The following is an 18276-nucleotide window of genomic DNA, read 5'->3' as shown; positions in this document are numbered from 1 at the left end:
GTGCTCTAGTCTGTGGCTCCAGATACTCCTCCAGTGGGAGAAGGTAGAGTTATTCTTCTGTCTAATTTCTGAGAGACCAAAACTGAAAAAAGAGTTATTTTTTCACTTCCACATTTGTTACAATGTTCTGGTGTAGGGCCATTGTGGGACAATCGAGTGGTTCTTTGACATGATGCAGAGATTAGACATGTGATCACTTGTGTTTTGCTGCTCCATGTACTTTCCCAGAGGTTACTTTATAATGTAAACCACAGCAAAAACAGAAGACATGGAAGATTTGAGGAGGAAAGCTCTAGGTAGTGAATTTATTTTCCCTGGCTATGAACATGGGTGGGATATAACACGGGAGGTGATGATACCTCATGGTCATCATGAATGTGTTTGCTGCCATGCTGCACATCCTCCCATGCATGGTCTCTTCCCTACATGTGTGTGTGACACTCATGTACTCTCTGATTTCTTCCACCAAAATGAATGACAATGACTCTACCTAGGTGCTTTTTTTCTGAGGTGCTGTTTATCCCTTATTATATGTGGGTTTCCTGCATATTTGTGACTGATGAATACCATGTTCCTCCCAGGGACTGTTCCGATGTTGGTGGCTTTTCTTGCTTTTACTTCGCTTTTGCCAAGGAAAATGAAAGAGCAGGGTTTCCATACTGCGGTTAAATCCTCCTGGTATTCACTGAAGAAAAGCAGGTGGATGCTGGTCTCTTGTTAGGCAAGGATCTGTCCCCTCCATTTCCTTTGAGGAGAAGTGGTGCAGAGAGGCAGAAGCTGGAGTGCTGCCTCGCAGTCTTAATTCCAGCCTTGAACACAGCTATGAGACAATTTTCCTGGAGAAACTACTGGGCTGACAAATACCACTGAGTAGCCCATTTGGGAATTTTAACATAACAAATAAGCCATTTTGTTCATGCCTGAACCTCTCAGATCTGTACCATACATAGCTCTCCTGTTGTACGGCTGAAGGCTGGATTCCCTGTTTTTGCCTTGCACTCTTACCTACACAGCTGTTAGCCATTACTCTGCATTTTGTTTGCCTATCTTTGGGCTGAAGGAAATTTTTTTTTGCTTGATTTAATTTGATTAGGAGAAAGTAATTATGCAGAAACCACAATGTCTCTGACTGTAAGCAGACTGTACAGAATATATCTGTCTAAGCAGAAATGGGTAAAACTTGGTTTTCTGCTACTTCTCTACAGGATGTGACATTTCTGGCATTGAGCCTGCATTTTTGTGTATATTTTTTTCACCTAGGAAACCCCATCTCTTCCCACCTATCAAGTTTACTGAAACTTCAGCATTTGTGGTTGATGGAAATTGTTGTTTTGGGGCCAAAAAGAAATTTCAGTAAAAATATTGTAGGTAAAGTTGTCAAAAATCCATGTAGTTTACCATGTTTGAACTGTTTTATTACACGTTTTGTTATGCTATATGGGAGTGTATTGACTATGTAATTGCCTTATTCAAACTAAGTTTGTTTGATACAAGTAAAGTGAAGTGTTCACAAGGCCTAATTCCCATTTTTGGAACAAAGTTGGGAATTTAGGATCCTTTCAAAAAATAGAACGTTGGGCTCTAAATCAGAAAAGAAATATATTTAAAAGCTGTAGTCTTTGTGTAGTTGAAAAGTTACCACAGCCTGGACTTTCATAAATGCCTAGTGACTGAAAGCATGGCTTCCCATCTGAAGACATTTCAAAAGGTCTAATATTCTGAAGAACAGATTTTATCCATCTTAAAATAAAGCCTAATTACTTCCGAAGATCTTGTTCTGGAAGGTCAGTTAGAGCCTGCTTTTCTGTGTAATCACACAAATAGCTCTAAATTTTGTGAGCTTTTCTTAAAAAAGCCCAGCTGGCCTGAGCCAAGCTGCATGGGCCCGCAGAGCACAGCATCGCCGCTGCGACACTCCTGGCGAGCCCAGCAGGACTCCATTGCTCACACAGAGCTGGATGTGGAAACTTACTTCAGTGAGGCTGGGAGCCCTGGCAAGAACGCTGAGGGTTACATCTTTCCACTTCAGAAACTCAGGGGAGATACTAAACATCCGCTCGATCAGCAGCGAGCTCCCCACTCTAATTCTTGCTCAAAGGATGTCATGTCTAATGGAGCCAAACTGCCAGAGAACTGCACCTGAGAGGAGGATTTCTGCCTCAGGTTAGTCCCTGGTCTGGAGTCAGAAGAACTGCCAGTGGAGGGAGCCAAACTACATTTCTATTTGCAATATTAATTTTGCTGCTGGTCTTGCTGCCCTGCACCTTCTGCTTCCTTCGTGGTAGAAGGAAGCCAGGTACAGAACAGTGTGCACTCATAAACCTCCTACTCGATGGTCCTGCTTTAATTTCCCTGCTTGTAAACTGGTATGGGAAGGGAGATACTCTGCTTTCCACAATCAGAAGACATGGTAGAGCAGCTGTTCCCAGTAACAATAATGACACTATTGCTGAGACAAACATTTTCACGATGATGCATGGGAACACTAAATCCAAACCACATTGTTTAGCTAATGCATGCTTTCACTCCGCTAAAGGGGAATGTCACATAACTGAAAGTAAATTGAAGAGATCAGAGTTTAGAAAATATGACAAAGTTGAAAACTTAAAGCTGTATTACACAGTAACATCCTTTAGCAGAGAAATCATTGATCCAAAGTGGTGTGTGTATGTGTATTTTATGGCAGTTTATTAGGTATGACTCGCCTCTGGTCAGTCCAGTGAACAGAAATCATTGTGAGTCAGGAATACTTTCTGCCAAGCACTTCAGTAAAGCTAAGCATAGCATATTGATATGTGCTGTGGGAAAGGAGACCGAGCATTGCAACATATCATAGATATGTCAGGCTGTAGGTATGGTTTCTGGTATTTTTCTTTAATCTGCCCTCCCAGTTGGGACTAATGAAACACTACTCTCAAGGCGTGTGTGTGCGCATGTGTGCGGAGAGTCCATGCACACTTGTTTAATAAGGCAATACCTTTATTTTTCTTAGCAAGAGGAGAAGTACTTGCCTTCAGTAAGCAATGCAGTACGACAGCTTAGGGACAACTGGAAAGATAACCATGAACTGAGACCCGAAACATTTAATTCATAAGCTAATTACTGAGTTTAGTGATATCTACCTTAATATTGCGACAGCCTTGCTGCTGGCACTCTTGAAATAAGTGATAAAGATTTGAAAGCTTCTTGGAGAGCCTTTTTTCTTCTGGCACTGTTGTGGAGAGGTTGCTAAGTTTAGATCACAGGAATGCAAAGTTACTCAATCAAACACAGAAGTCCGCAAAGTTCATGCAATATCGATGGAGATAAAAATGAGGTTTTGTTTCTTACTAGAGGATCACGGATAGCTTTGCCCCTTCCTCCTCCCTGTGGTTTTTCTGTAAATTCTGGGCAATGGTGATTCTACCAGGTCTGATCAAAGCTAGAAACACTGTTGGCTGTGTTTTGAAGGCTGCATCTAAACTCAGCCAGCAAAGAAGAAAAGAAGGGGAGGGGGAGCAGGTTAGGGACTTGCAAACTATTTTTAGGTGTGCAGACAAGGGAGCTGACGGCAATATCAAAGTGCTTTTGTGATTACTTGGGTTTCATGTTAGAGGGTAGAGTCTGTCAGCACATTGTTTGTTTTTACTGTCTGGACTCCTGCTTTTGAAAAGCTGATCCAGTTAATTTCAATGATACACTCTACAGTAATCTTGCCTATTAAAATAAATGGAATCCAGCACTTTCAACAAAAGCCCTTGACGTTATGATCCTCCCATGTATTGTCAGGGTCCTGGGGCAGTGCAGCTCATGAATAACACAGATGGAGGAAAGTTTATAGAGTCTGTGGCAGTGGTTTTATTTTGTATCCAAAGTGTAAAAATTTTCTTCCAAAGGACAACATTATATGATACTTTTAAAATTAGTAGGCCTGTTTGGCCATACAAATAATCGTGCAGGTGCTGCAGGACTTTGTGACAGAGCCCTTTGGAGGGAAAACTGGAGCGTTGCAGAGGCTGTGCGCTAACTCAAAAAGCCAAATTAAAAACGTATGCAGCCTTGCTGCAGCATGTGGGTGGCTTTTAGGCAAGTGCAGAGTGTTGTTAAATGTCAAAATCAAATATAGGCATGGAGAAAACTGGTGTGTGAATGGAAAGACTGATCACATACTTGTTCTGTCTTTTAAATGTGTGGTAGGTTCCCCTGAAATTGAAAATCTTCCTGGTAACAAGCCAGCTTGTAGGGAAACACAAATCTGATCCTAAGTCTTCATCATTTTCTAAAATCTAGCCTTTCTGTAGGTTTGAAATACTAAGCCTGCATTTACAATTTAACAGCTGCCTTTGCATTTTGTGTTGAGGCTGCCGACTTACTGTCTGCTCATTCACCCTGATGATGATGCCCATAAAACCAGACAGCTGGCAACTTACGTAATGAATATTAACCTCAAAACACAACTCTAAGGTGGAAGAAATCCCTCTTTTGTAGATGTGAAAACTGAGGTACAGAGATTAAATATTTATTCAGTATCCTCTGAAAAGCTGTGGCATGGACAGAATTTGATCTCTGCTCTGGAAAACCTCAGTCCAGTACTTGATAATGACATTTTTATCGTCTTGTAGGTGAAGTGCCAAAAATTCTTGCAAAGATCCTTCTTGGTTTGAAGAATGAAATATTGAGTAAACAGTAATGATTTAGGCTGTCTAACCTGAAACAACCCTGTAACCCTGAGATGTTGCTGTGTAAGATGGGGATTTGGTGGATTTTAAGAGAGTTCCCAGTATGTCATAATCTAGTCCTTATCTCCTGTTTAGCTCACCATATGCAGAATACTCTTTTTTACCAGTTAAGAAAAGGCACAACGCTATTTGAAGTCAGGAAAAACGCATTTGTTATACTAGCAGCTATTTTACCAAGGACATAAAGTAACAACTCTTCTTAAACAGAATTTACATTTTACAGTCCATGTAAAATGTTTCTCTCATTGTGCCCTTTTGGAAGAGTTGCACGCTTATGCTAGAAATTCTGTTAAGAGCAGAGCAGTGATCAAATCCTGCAAAATCCTCGAAGCACTCCTTTCATTTCAACTGCTGTGAAAATTGAAGGTGCAAGACGCTAAGTCTTAGACGCAGCAAGTTTTCAGAGACTTGTTGATACTGTAAAATCATTTACACCAGCCAGTTATTAAGATGAAGAAGGACCATGAAGAGTTTCAGGGTGCTATATTCAGTTATTTTAGTGTGCAATTTATTGTTACTTGTTAATGCTCTTTCATCATAATTTTTTCAAACTGACTGACATAAATCAAAATTTAGTAATTGATGTCACTGGGTTGTAAACATATCTGAGAGAAGCCCTGAGACAGTAGATTTTTAATGCATGGAAGGGACATTTGTTTTATTCTGGTCGGAATATGTTAATCACTGGTCCTCACTGCGTTGGATATCAGATATAATCAGCTTAAGAATAAAAACAATGCAGGTACCTTTGGTGGATTAATACAGGGGAAATAAGCCTAAAGCTTTCTGAAGCAAGCAAAAAATGATGCTTCAGGTTCTCTAATCCTCCCTCCGCCCCTCGCCCCACTATGTGGCTATTTTATCCATTCAATTTGGGAGAGTCCTTCCCTGAATGCTTTTGCCAGTGACATCACCTTTTAATCTTCCTTGTGTTCATTTGCAGCTACTTTGGAGCTGAAGTTCCTTTTATGTCACTCCCCCAGTATTTAGAATTTTTCGTTTCCTCAGATAATTGGCCATCTTGACAAGAAGAGTGACACAATCAGCTGTCAGATACTTTTCATTCCTGACTTCCATGCCAAATCTGACATGTGGATATTGGGATAATAATGTGTTATCTTAATTAGGTGTATCTTCATGATGCATGCTTTATAACAGATAGAGCACATGAAACTACTGCAATGCCTTGCCAGGGTATCTTTGAAATGAGATTCCCTACTTAAGGGTTTTCTTCCTTCTTAAATAAATAAAGAGTAAACGAACAATTGCAGAGTCCAAGTCTGAATCCTATCACTTCCTGTTAAACCTCACAAAATAGTGCAAGAAACATGTTTGGTCTGCTTTCTAAGGCTTGATGATGTGATAGGAAGGATGTTGTATGTAACATCAAAGAGTGATGTTGTTATACCTCTGAAGCATGACTTCTGGAAGTCCAAGTGAAATAATGTATGTTCATTTTTCTCCTGAATATGCCAGTTTTTAATAGGCTTGGATTCTTATCAGAAACGTTCCAACAATTTCCTTCATTGTGTTTGCGTGTGCTTTTTTTTTGACTAGCCAAATTTCCCTCACACTTCCCAAAGCCCTGTTAAGTGACTGCCTGCTGGGTTTAGTTGAGAGTGGTGCCGAGCAAATTGCAAGCCACCAAAACCGGCCAACAAACCACTGGTGATGAGCAAATGTTTCTGCTCTTTCAGCTCATAGTGAATGTTGCTGCTTTTTTAATTCCAGCCCATGATGCTTAAGTGGAAAGTGGTGAAGTCTGGACTACGGACAGGTCTGAACAGTGTTTTGGACCTGAGCATGTAGATTCTGGCAAAGGACCAGGGTAGATCATAGCTTTTGCACTTGACATCTATATATTCATGTTAGGGTTAAAGTCTTGAGAATATCCCTGGCCCAGTGATCATTCCTGAAATCAACTTTCTGGAGCTGTATATGATGATCTCGGAGCAGAATTTAGATCTGTGTACTTAGATCTTACTTAGAACGATTACAGACCGGTCTGTGAAAGACCATAAAATGTGAACCTTTAGAAAGCCCTGCAGAACAAAGCGTGTAATGCGCCAAAGGTAATTCATATGGCATGGCTGGATTAATTTCTTCTTCATGTTCTCTGCTCTAGTGAATATATTATGAGTATATTGTGTTTTCCTTCCTTTCCTCCTACAAATGTAGCCTGGGGGGAATAGATCTTGCCTGTTGTAGCATCCCTATACAGTTCTCTTTAGTGTGTTCTCATGATTGTCCTCAAACCCAAGCCCATTAATTGTCTGTGTGACATGTCCATGTGCTGGCATGCACATGGTCAGAGGCTTAGGGCAAGCTACTGACTTTCCCAGGAGGGGAGATGTGAGCCCAAGGCAAAGTATTTCCTCAGTGGAGTTTTCTCAGCGGTTAGTTTAGTAATCTGAAAGAGATTCTATGAAAACCAAAGCCAGTCACATATTAAATTGAGACAAAGTTTCAATAGTTATGAAGGATACTGAATTCCTTGTTTGTCCTGTGAGTGGGATGTACATTAAAGGTGGGAGCAGATGACAAACTCCAGGTATCCCTGGCTGTGCCACTGATTTTCTTCAGAACGGATGTTTTTCCAAAAGTTTTATCCACACTCAGGTCTTCACCTGTAAAAGGTTGATGCCTATATCCTGGCCACAGGCATACTTATTTCTAAATCCCATTGAGAACTTTAGATGAGAGACCAAAGCCACATCTGCATTTGAAATCTGCAAGTGCAGATTTCAAAAGTGCAGCTACAGAGTGAAACAGCTGACTGTTTCAGGAGAAAGGAGACTGCTCTACAATGCTAACCAACTCATGGGAGGTGGAGGTGATAGGATAGTTTCCTTCAGATGAGTTTTCCAGATCTGAACTAAAATGCAGAGGTAGGTGCTCCCAAAGTATCTTGGTTTTAAGTTGGAGAAAAGGCGGACTATATAAAAGACACAAAACATGTGAAACTTCAGTTTAATGTATCACACTGGAAACTAGTTTAATGTTACCTCCTTATGTGTAAGAGCTCAGTGGTATTTCATAATAAATTCACTTTTTTTTTTTTTGCACTTTTTACAGTTTCAATCCAGCTTCATCAAATGCAGGACAAAGAAGTATAGAATAGCGAAGGGGAGACTGTTTGGAAAGAAAATAATAGAACAGCAAATAGGCTGCTGGTCAGGGCAGCCAGCGGGAATGGGGGGGACCTGGTTGTACAGATCCCTGTTTATTCAGCATGGAACCCCTCCAATAGGAGAAATTAAGTCATGCCATACATGGCCATTAATGTGCTTGTTATGAAGGAAAGGAGAGTGTGGAGAAAAGGCTTGAAGGTAGTTCTTCCATATCCTGTCCCTAAGGAAGTCACTAACCACCAGCTTTTGGATCTGGCAGGCATGTTGTCTTAGTGTAAGTCCTCTGCTGTGGAGTGCTAATCCCACCTTGAAGCAGACTAATCTTTCCCACGAGATATTATGTTAAAACTCGTAAATACCTATAAAAATTTTTGGTTGAACGAATCAATATTTTTGGATACAGAAATATTTATTTGAAAAATTCCCAGCTTATACTTGGTGTTCCAGTCACAAAAGCCACTTTGTACCTAATTTGTAATTCTCTTGTTCCCTAATGAAGACTGTGTATCTGCTCTCCTCTGGGTCCCTCAGACACATAATTTAGCTGTGTGTTGAACATGTTTGTGCTACTGTAGTAGCCCCTAGTTGTAATCACAGACCAGGGCTAATATGATGTTACATATGTTGCAAAGCAAAAAGCCTTGTGGCAGTCCCCCAAGGTGTTTGTTATCTAAATATCAGCTTGAATTGGATAGTGTGGATGGAGTGGAATAGTTTTAAATATATTCCTTGTCAGGGCTTTATATATGTAGTTTGGAAGGGGAGCTCTAAAGAAAGGTTTGAAATTATATAATAATTGATAAAGATATGCATTTTCACATGACTGAGTCAGCAAGAATATTAAATGTCTTAATGAACTCTAGAGTGCAGTACTGTGAGAAAAGGTTTCTCTGATGATTTAAAATATGACAAATTTTTGGCAGATCTTGTGTTTTAATGTAGAAGTTACTTAAGAAGGATGTGGGAAGGAACAACAGTCTATCTACTTATATTCAGAAAATTGTATTTGCTTATTATTTGTATTGTCTTATTGGGTGCAAACTAGACAGTGCATGAGCTGGTCCTGCCAAGCAGACTGATCCAGGTCAAGAACATGTAGGACAGGTGATGTCCATTAATCTAATTAGGCAAACTTAAACCAGAAAACACCTGTGTGATGCTGCTATTGCTGATGGAAATTTAGGAAGGTGAAATCTGTGGTCAGCCCACTAATACTCTAGAATCATAGAATATCTAAAGTTGGCAGGGAGCCATAAGGATCATTAAGTCCAACTCCCTGCTCCTTGCAGAACTACCTAAAATTAAACCATATGACTAAGAGCATCGTCCAGATGCTCCTTGAACTCTGAGAGACTTGGTGCCATGACCACTTCCCTGGGAGCTTGTGCCAGTGACCGACCACCCTCTCAGTGATGAACTTCCCCTGATGCAGCTTTGTTCCATTTCCTCGTGTCCTCTCGCTGGTCACCAGAGAGAGGAGATCAGCGCCTCCCCCTCCGCTGCCCTCCTTGGGGAAGCTGTAGACTGTGACGAGGTCACCCCTGAGCCTTCTCTTCTCCAAGCTGAACAAACCAAGCGACCTCAGCTGCTCCTCATAAGTCTTGCCCTTGAGGCCTTTCACCATCTCGGTTGCCCTCCTCTGGACGTGCTCTAATAGTTTGAAGTCCTTCTTTTATTGAGGTGCCCAAGACTGCACACAGTACTTGAGGTACCATCATTTATTTGATGCTAAATCATTGTGTACTTGCTTTTTAAAATTTGCCCCTTATAATGAATACAGTCCTCTTCTCTAACCTTAGGTTAGAGCTGTGCATGCTGCTGGAGAATGAGCACCTCTTTGAACCAGAGACAAATGATGAGTCTTTTTCCTCCTCTCATCTTCTCTCCTATCAGAAGGTAACCTTTTCTTTCAGCTCTTTCATTGTTTAACCAGCATGTATATTGGGTGATTTAGGATGAACTCTCCATGAACAAAGATGTAATATATATGGCTGAGATAAAGAAGTGGTCAGGTTCAATTTAAATTAAAGGATGACTAGAGATCTTCCCGGGACAGCTGTCGTAAACCATAATGCCAAAGAATTGGCTCAGATAGGCTGTTCCAATCTTCTCTCTCTCAACTTCTCTATGGATAGCAGAATTATTATAATATTTAATTCTGTATGGGATACCACCTCTCTGAATGATGAGTATTTATAAAATCTTTCAAACTCAAAAGCATGTAGCATTCTTCCCTTTGATAGATGACTAAAGGATTTTTAAGAATAGTAAACAGTAAGCGTGGTAGAAGAAAATCATGTGTTACCAGGGCAAGACTGGTAATGTAGTTTTGAGCAATTTATACAGGCACAACTGGAAATTCATCATATATTACTGAAGCTTGGTCTGTGCATGAGAATCTGGCTGGCAAAACAATGTAGAGAAGGAGCAGGGCAATTATGTATGGGATGAGGTGCCAGGATACAAATAGGTACTCCTATGGAAGAGGGCTGAAGCGCAGCTGATGGCTGATACCAGTTTTGTTGCATTTTTCTGCACTGCACTATCATGTATTTACCACGTAGTGTGTGAATTTTCACAGCGTGAAAAATCTCCCCCCAAGCCAATATAACTTACGTTGTCTTAATAGAGATACAGTTACACTAAGGGAAAAAAAAATTTTGGAAGTAGAGAGTGTTTTATTTTAAATTGCTAATGTAAGTCTTATTGGCAAAAGAATTTATGAAGTTTGGACAAGCTCTGCCAGTGTAGCTCTGCTAGAAAACTTTTTCTTAAGAGTCAGATTGGAAAGCTTTTGAACCTTGGGTTCTAATGTGCAGCACAGAAGGAAAGAGAAATGGATTCTTGCCTATTCTAGATAACAGTGGAGAAGCTGCCCAATCTGTCGCGCCTAACCATGCTGCTGAATCGCTACGCTACAGATCCCCGGTATCAGCAACTCTTCATCAATCTGGTAAGACTGAAGCCAACTCTAAAAACAAACATTTCCTCCATGAACAATGTGTTTGTTATATTTTCTCATTTGTTTATGATGGCTGTGTCAGCCGCACTGATTTACATAAACACTGCCAATCCTGGGATGTTACATTCTCAACAAAAGTAGCTGAGTACAAACAGCATTCCGAAGTTTTAATTCATATTGTATAAACATAACAGATGTTGATAAAATGAGCCAAAAAGAAAATACAACAAAGGAGACCATTTCAAGGGGGCTTTTGATTAAAATACATTCCAGATTGACAAAATGATACAATGTTAATGGAATAGATCATTTAAATGTCATTATTTGGCTCTTATAGTCCCATAAAGCAAATATAAAGCAACGCTTTTGAGATTTTAGGCTCCATTACGGTTCAGTGCCTATACATCAACTTATAAATAAAGCTATATTTCTTTTCCCTTTCCTTTTTTTTTCAATCCTTGCTATGACATTGCCACATTTATTTCCTAAATACTGTACTAAAATACTGGGTCCAAAAGCAATAATGTGTTTGGTATACTGAATAAGGCCTAAAATAAATATGTTATGAACAAAGTAAATGTAGTTTCTGCCTCAGTGAATTTCCAGTCTACAGCACTGAAATGGAGATTGGGGGACACTGGGAAATCCAGGCCTAATTCAGTTGGATTTTATTTAAAAATATATAAAATCTGCTCCTGTTTACTCATGTGTAAAGAAGCTAGGACTGAGTTTGAGATCCATCTAGTCTGAATTCCTTGCTTTGAGAATAACTTGAAGGAGAGAAAAGTTATAAACCCCAAAATGCTCCTAATACCCATTATCTAATATGCTTTAAGAGTTTCCTTTTAATAGATGGTGAAACTGAGGTGGAGAGATGACACATGGCTCTCCAGAGTTCAAGAGGAGGTCATACCTGGGAGTAGAAGCCAGCTCAGCTGGGACCCAGTCTAGTGCTTGCCTTATTGGGCCACCCAACTTTTTTGTTATGCGAAACCTATTGCACTCAGTTAGGTTTCACATTGATACCTAGCATTTTAGTACCTGATGTGATCCCCAAAGCACAAAGTTTAGTATCCCAGTATCCCTTCCAAAAACCTGTTACGTGCTCATGAAAGCTCTGTTTCTGATATCCACAAAAACATCCATTGTGAAGTTTTTGGGCTAATGATTTGCTGTGGCAGTGAGTTCCACAGCAAAATTATATGTGGTATAGAAAGAGAAAACCTTTTTACCTGTAATTTTTTTCCTCCTTATGTCTTTGAATGTTTTGTCAGTCCTGTAAATGAAAGAGGGAGAAGAGACGTGTCCCTCTATACTGCATATTTATTGATATTGTTTTATCATGTCTTTATTTAATTTTTCCTCTGTCTGGAGAAGCATACACTTGGGAAGCATAACACACCTGCTTTGACAGACCTTGCCAAGTCATAAGAAGGATACTGTAGAATTACGTGAAAAGTAAAAAATTAGTGAACACCTATATAAGTTAGAAAGACCAGTTTGGTTAACAATAAAATGGTCTTTAGCTCTGTTCCTATCAAGAAACAGTTATAGTCCTCATAGTTTTCAGTGACCAGAGTTCAGTACTTGCAGGCCCTCTTCTTCTCAGAGCAATATGATTGTTTTCTCTGTCCTCCTCCTTGCAGTCTGTGTTTCTGTGTGAATTGACTTTTAAAAGCATTTACTGCAAAATATTACAGGATGTCATAAATGGTTGTGTAATGAGATAGCAGCTATAAAAAATCTTAAGACTTAATAAATATTGGGGTCACTGACTATTTCTAACTTAAAACTCAGACCAAATCAATGGAGCTCAACTTTGCTTTTTTAGCCTGTGAGATTTGGGTACATTCCAGTCATAATAGTTTATTTAGAGTGAACCTGATGTTTTACCAAAAAAGAAAGTGTTTTTTTACTATGGTATTTCCTGATGTTTTAGGTATAATTGGGGGTGGGGAACAGGGAGAGAAGAACTAATGTTCTTATTGGCTCCTGTCCCTCAAGTCTGCTACCTCTTTCTCCGTGGCCTCCTTCCTCCGCCTCTCCTTCCCACCCCTGTGGCAGGGTTGCACTCACACTTTTGTCTTCTCCCTGTGTCTTGTTTCTTTGCCTTACAGGAGCCATACATAAACAAATCTGCAATGTCAGTTCAAGCTCATTTCTCACTGCAACGCACCTACATCATCTTTCGCACCCTGGGCCTGCGCCACCTCACTGTTGTCGACCTGCAGAACCGAGTAGTTGGGGTGATCACCAGGAAGGACCTGATGCCTTTGCCACTGGAGATGAGGCTGAGGCTCCAGCTGGCACCACAGAATCCTGATGCAGGTGATCAACCCCTGGATTCAAGGCTATGGATGCATTCTTAGGCTTTGTTACTTCTTTTTGAGCCCATGCTCTTCTTCAGGGAAAAAAATCAGAGCTTTTCCACTTGATCCCTTCTGGAGAGAGATGCTTAAAAGCTGTTGTACGTAGACATGTGGGATTGTAGCCCAGAGCTATGTCTCTTCAGCTGTTTGGTGACTGCAAAATTAATTAGTTTAAATGTTTGTGAGACAAAATAAGAATTCACGTGTTTATGGAAGATGTACATAAAATCAGATGTGAAGGATGGATGTCAAGAATGCTTTTTGTCGCACTGTGTCTACGCCTCCCAGTGAAAAAATGTCATAACCATTAACAGCAGTTATGTTGTCAAAACTTTCAGTGAGGACTAAATCTTCAACCTCTAATTATCTGCCTATTAAAAAGGAGAATGTTTCCATATCAGTGTCTTTTTGTTGTAATACGTATGCTTAACTGAAAGGAAACACTGCCTTGAGAGAGGTGGGCCACTGAGAGGAACAAGGGATTGGCCATTCTTATTGGCCTACCTGTATTAGAAATGGAAAGGGAGGATTGTATGTAAGAAAGATAACGCCTGTGGGGCTCCTGCCAAATTCCCTTCACACTTCTCCATGGGAAACTTGATATGCTCTTCTGTTGCCTACATTTCTTTCAATTTCTGCAACTCCTAGAACAGGCTTTCTTTCTCTCCTTCCACCTGATACAATAACATTCTTAGTTAAGTTCTTGTGCAGTGAAGTATGGGGCAAATTCTAATCATGGGGAAGCAACATGAGAAATTGTGGGAGTAGTTTTTGTGTATATAGCGGCGTATCTACACACTGAGCACAAATTAAATACTTTGTGATTTTGGAGTCATACAGTGTTTGAAACCTTGGAAAATGTTGTCTGTTAATAAATTAATGTGAACATATTTTTGGAAAAAGATGCTTTTAGATTTCATTCTATGACTTTGTAATTGATGTTTAATTTTGTTCTGTTAAATACCAGAGGGATTCCCACAGATTTGGATATTAAAATCAAACATGTACAAAGGAATCCACCACTATTAATATTGTTATAATGAATACCAAAGAAAACTAGTAATAATTTACTGGTTATAAAAACATGCCAAAATTCCTGAAAGTGCATTTCTGGCATTTTAATCATGCAGCTTTGAGTCTCTTATGAATCAAAGATTTGTTGGATTTTCCCATTTTCCCTGCTGGATCTTGTCTTTATTATCAATAATGTTGCTTTTTTAGCACGCCAGAGAATGCACAGCACTTTAAAACTTAAGTGTCCCGTCAACGCAGATAGCTGGCAGCCCACAAACTTATGAAGGTATATGAGAAAGGTTCTTTAAATGGTCAGTTAAAATACGTCATATGCAGGGTGAGAAATGCTTTGCAAATCATCCATCCAAGAGACAGGGAGGTGGATGTTTATTTAGATCCTGTTACAGTTAGTAATCTTTTGTTCATTAGTGCATCACTAAGGTCATTGTCACTATTGATCTATGCCTCGCCTACCTGAAAAACGCAAAGTTTTTCTTGAAGGAATTCATGTTTGTGTGCTAGCAGAACAAGAGATCTAATCTAGAAACCCGTTGTGATTTCCCCTTAAGGCAGTGAGAATCTCTTCTCTTGATAACCAAATCTGAACAACCTTGCTGTGAATTTGCATTTTTGGTTCAAAGCCCATTGCTGATTTCCTTTTCCTTGATTTATTGGGTACACAAAGTATCAGCTTTCTAAGACCTGAGTAATGTAATTTCTTTTTGCCTACAGTATCTGTGGCTAAATGACTCAGTACAAGCTGTAGCTGGGTGTACTTTGCAGAGTATGAGGGCTAGAGACAGCCAGGATATCTGTAACTTGTTACACAACTTTGAACAGGTCACTTAAATGCTTGGCATGTCGTTTACTCTGCCCTTAAAGTTGGAACAGTGATATGGATCCACCGTAGTTACTGTGAAGAGTACATGTGCAAAAGATATTATAGGAATAGAAACTGTTTATAATAACATTTTGTGCAGGCCAGTTGTAAAAAGCAGTGTGGGACTAGGTTCTGCCCCCCAGTAACAAGTGTAATTTCTAAGGAAAAGTTCACACAATTTACGTGGAACTTCTTGTAACTGTGTTGTGAGCTGCATGTGGGATGGCATGCTGCATTTTTCCATACATAATTACCTAGTTCCATTGCTACATGGGGTTTTCTGTAATATATGTGTGTCCTGAAGACACACAAAATGGAATCCCTCCTAGCACTTCCTAAAACAGGTGGGTCCCTTATATTCTGGACTCCAGTGTCAAATCCATCTCATCACAAACCGTAATAGGTCTCTAAGGCACGGCAGTAACAAGTAGTCATATCATTTGACCCTTTGGCACAAGATACTTCTGTTTTAATTCTTGTCTGCTTGTAGTGAACAGTAAATGTTCTGCTATTTCTTCACTCGATTTGAACTAAAGACTTGGTAGTTAAAGATGCTATTTTTATATGAAATACAGTTTGTTTATGAATTTTCACAGTTTCTGAACACAAATCTCTGTGACAGATACAAAGGCTTCACAATAAAATTCAAGCCATTGGCATTATTTTTTGGTTTGTGCTATGTATCTACACCTCTTTCATCTCACCCTCCTTTATGATGGTGTTTTCCTAACACTTCTTCCTCTCTTATACCGAAATATTGCTTAAAACACAGGCAGACTGACCTTTAGATCTAGGTTTGAAGTACAGCCATGCAAAATTCCCCCTATTCAATTAGAAAAAATGCTTTCACATTAGAAACATTAAACCATCTGTGCATAACATATCCCTATGAATGATCATTAACTATCGTGAGAAGGTTTTTGTGGTATGCAGCTTTAATGTATGGTTTTACAGGTCTCCTGTAAGGTCTATGTGCTTATGCTAATGTATGTAACATTAGCGGTGTTTTTCCTGTCATGTGATGCTTACATACCTTAGAGTGAATTGCTTAGTGTTTTTACATTGCCTGGTTTATCATGCTGTAGAACCTTTTAACATTTTCTTGTTTCCAGTTGATTCTTGCTTACATTTTTAAATAGAGTGTTGTCCTTTTATCACATTTATTTGCTGACCTAAAGCCTAAAGGAGGGAAGACAGATGAAGAAATTCTTAGTATCTACTTTACATAAAAATGCTGACTTTAAGGATGCAGGGACCAACATTTCTAAAGGTACTAGTAATAGAATATCGTCTATCTTACCTCAAGGCTGAGATAGCCTTAAGCCAAAAAGCTAAACGGGAATGGAAATGTAAATAGCTGTACTCTCTCTGCAAGAGTAGTGCCTGGAAAATCACTGATGAGGAAGTGCTGCAAAATGTTACTGTTGTCTCTGCTGCCCCTTTTCACATACCTTCAGCTAACAGAGCTGTCAGTGTACCTCTGGTGATCATGAAATCACTTAATGAAATGAAGTGTAACCAGCTCTCTACTAAACTAGTGGTTAATTAAGTGTGACCATTAAGTGATGGGAACCGTAGTAGAATACAAGGGAATGCTTGTTCGTTCCTGAAAGGCCTATTAAAGTAAGAGGAAATAATGTGATCAGCACAGTTGTCTGAATGTCTAACACGGTATGGCGTGGGAATGCCAGCATCAGAGTTCAAACACATGAGGAGTTACTGCTGCTTACTTGAGGTACTGAACAAACCAGAATAACTTACACTATGTGATTCTAATCAATGCCTAGCACACTTCTGAGGGGCCAAAGCAATGAAATGGTTGACTAACTTGCAGTATCTCATTAAACTGGTGAATCTTGCTCGTCTGAGATCAGAGATTGTGTGCAAAGACTCAGTGTTCTGCCGCTGAGGCCACTCCTCACTCCATGCCAGCAGAGAAACTGTGAGGAATTACCAGTTTCTGCATATTTTATTTTGAAGGGGTTACAGAAAAGAATTTACATTTCTGTGCAGCTTATATTTGCAAAGAGCTCTGTAGATGCGAAGTCACACGGCTTTTGCTGCGATGTTGCTATAATCACCCCTCTTGCATACGGTGGAGCTGAGATATGGATATGAAGTAGCCTACTGAGGATTGGGAAGTGACTCTGTGGCAAATCTAAAAGGAGAGCTTCAGACTCCTGACTTCTTTTCTTCTCAATTTCTGACTTGTAAAGTAGACACAAAAGCTAGCATTAGGGGAAGGCATGCCAAGCTGTGTGACTCACATGTCCTTCCAAATTTTTGTCAGCTTTGATACGCAGGAAAGAAGTGTTTCTAGGGTGATAGGGCTGTCCCTGGTCTACAGAGCAAAGCCACCCACGCAACAGGAAGGGCTGTGAAGACTGCACCTGTGCAGGAGGCACTGTAGTCCTGTGTAAGTGCTCTCAGTGAGAACGCAGCCTGGAAGCCTTCCAGAAATACACTGGGTACAGCTGGTCAGCACAGCAAAGGATGGGACCACTGCTGAGTCACTGCATTACAAATGCAGAAGGTATGGGTTTCTATGAAAGTATGAGGTGGAGAACAATAAATGCACAAGACTTGATATGTCTGGTATGTCTGTATATGTATAGACGTGAACATATATGTGCGTGTGCACGCGCATGCATGCGCAGGTAAGGAACCTAATCGTTTTGTAACTATCCTTTGTAATTTAGAAGACAGGCTAAGCACTGGATGAGGCTATGTGTTTCCTTTTAGGAAAAAAAAAAGGGGAAACAAACTATATGTACCTTGAGCTTCATTACCCTACAGTCATACAGACTACTACCTGTAGAAACCTTTTTAATCCTCAGGGCTTAAGCAATAGGATAGGGATTAGTGTTGATGCAAGTTATGGGTTGAGAGCAGGGCACAGAGGTAAAAGACACAGAAGGGATTTAAAAGAGCTTGGTGAATCAAGTGCCCAAGATAGCAGTGCCTTGCAGGACATACAAATAAGAAGGAGTAATATTTACCTGAAATGCCAACAACAGTATAAAACATAAACACTATTCACAAAAATGCCATGACATTTCTTTAATCAGCCTGGGTGGGTTCGATCTCTGACAGAGATATTCCTTGCATCTTGTCTTGAAGGTGAAGAACATCTGAAAACATCAGCTCTTTGAACCTAGAAAGCTGAGTTTCACAGAAGTCACAGAAGAATTTAGGTTGGAAG

At 39.9% G+C, this 18276-nt stretch overlaps 1 protein-coding gene across 1 annotated transcript in view; it reads left to right on the top strand.

The window, feature by feature from the left end:
- The window catches only part of LOC135311925 (chloride channel protein C-like), an 82521-nt gene extending 66785 nt beyond the window's left edge, over positions 1-15736 (top strand). The window contains exons 14-16 of the mRNA XM_064442742.1: positions 9649-9745; positions 10707-10802; positions 12929-15736. Coding sequence (XP_064298812.1) covers positions 9649-9745; positions 10707-10802; positions 12929-13180 — 445 coding nt within the window. The 3' untranslated portion in view covers positions 13181-15736. The remainder of the gene's footprint in view (positions 1-9648; positions 9746-10706; positions 10803-12928) is intronic.
- The last annotated feature ends 2540 nt before the right edge of the window (positions 15737-18276 follow it).

The sequence above is a fragment of the Phalacrocorax carbo genome, chromosome 2 (genome assembly GCF_963921805.1).
Source record: "Phalacrocorax carbo chromosome 2, bPhaCar2.1, whole genome shotgun sequence".
NCBI classification, from domain to species: domain Eukaryota; kingdom Metazoa; phylum Chordata; class Aves; order Suliformes; family Phalacrocoracidae; genus Phalacrocorax; species Phalacrocorax carbo.
Note: the sequence above shows the minus strand (reverse complement) of the source record. Positions and strands in the feature narration are given on the sequence as shown.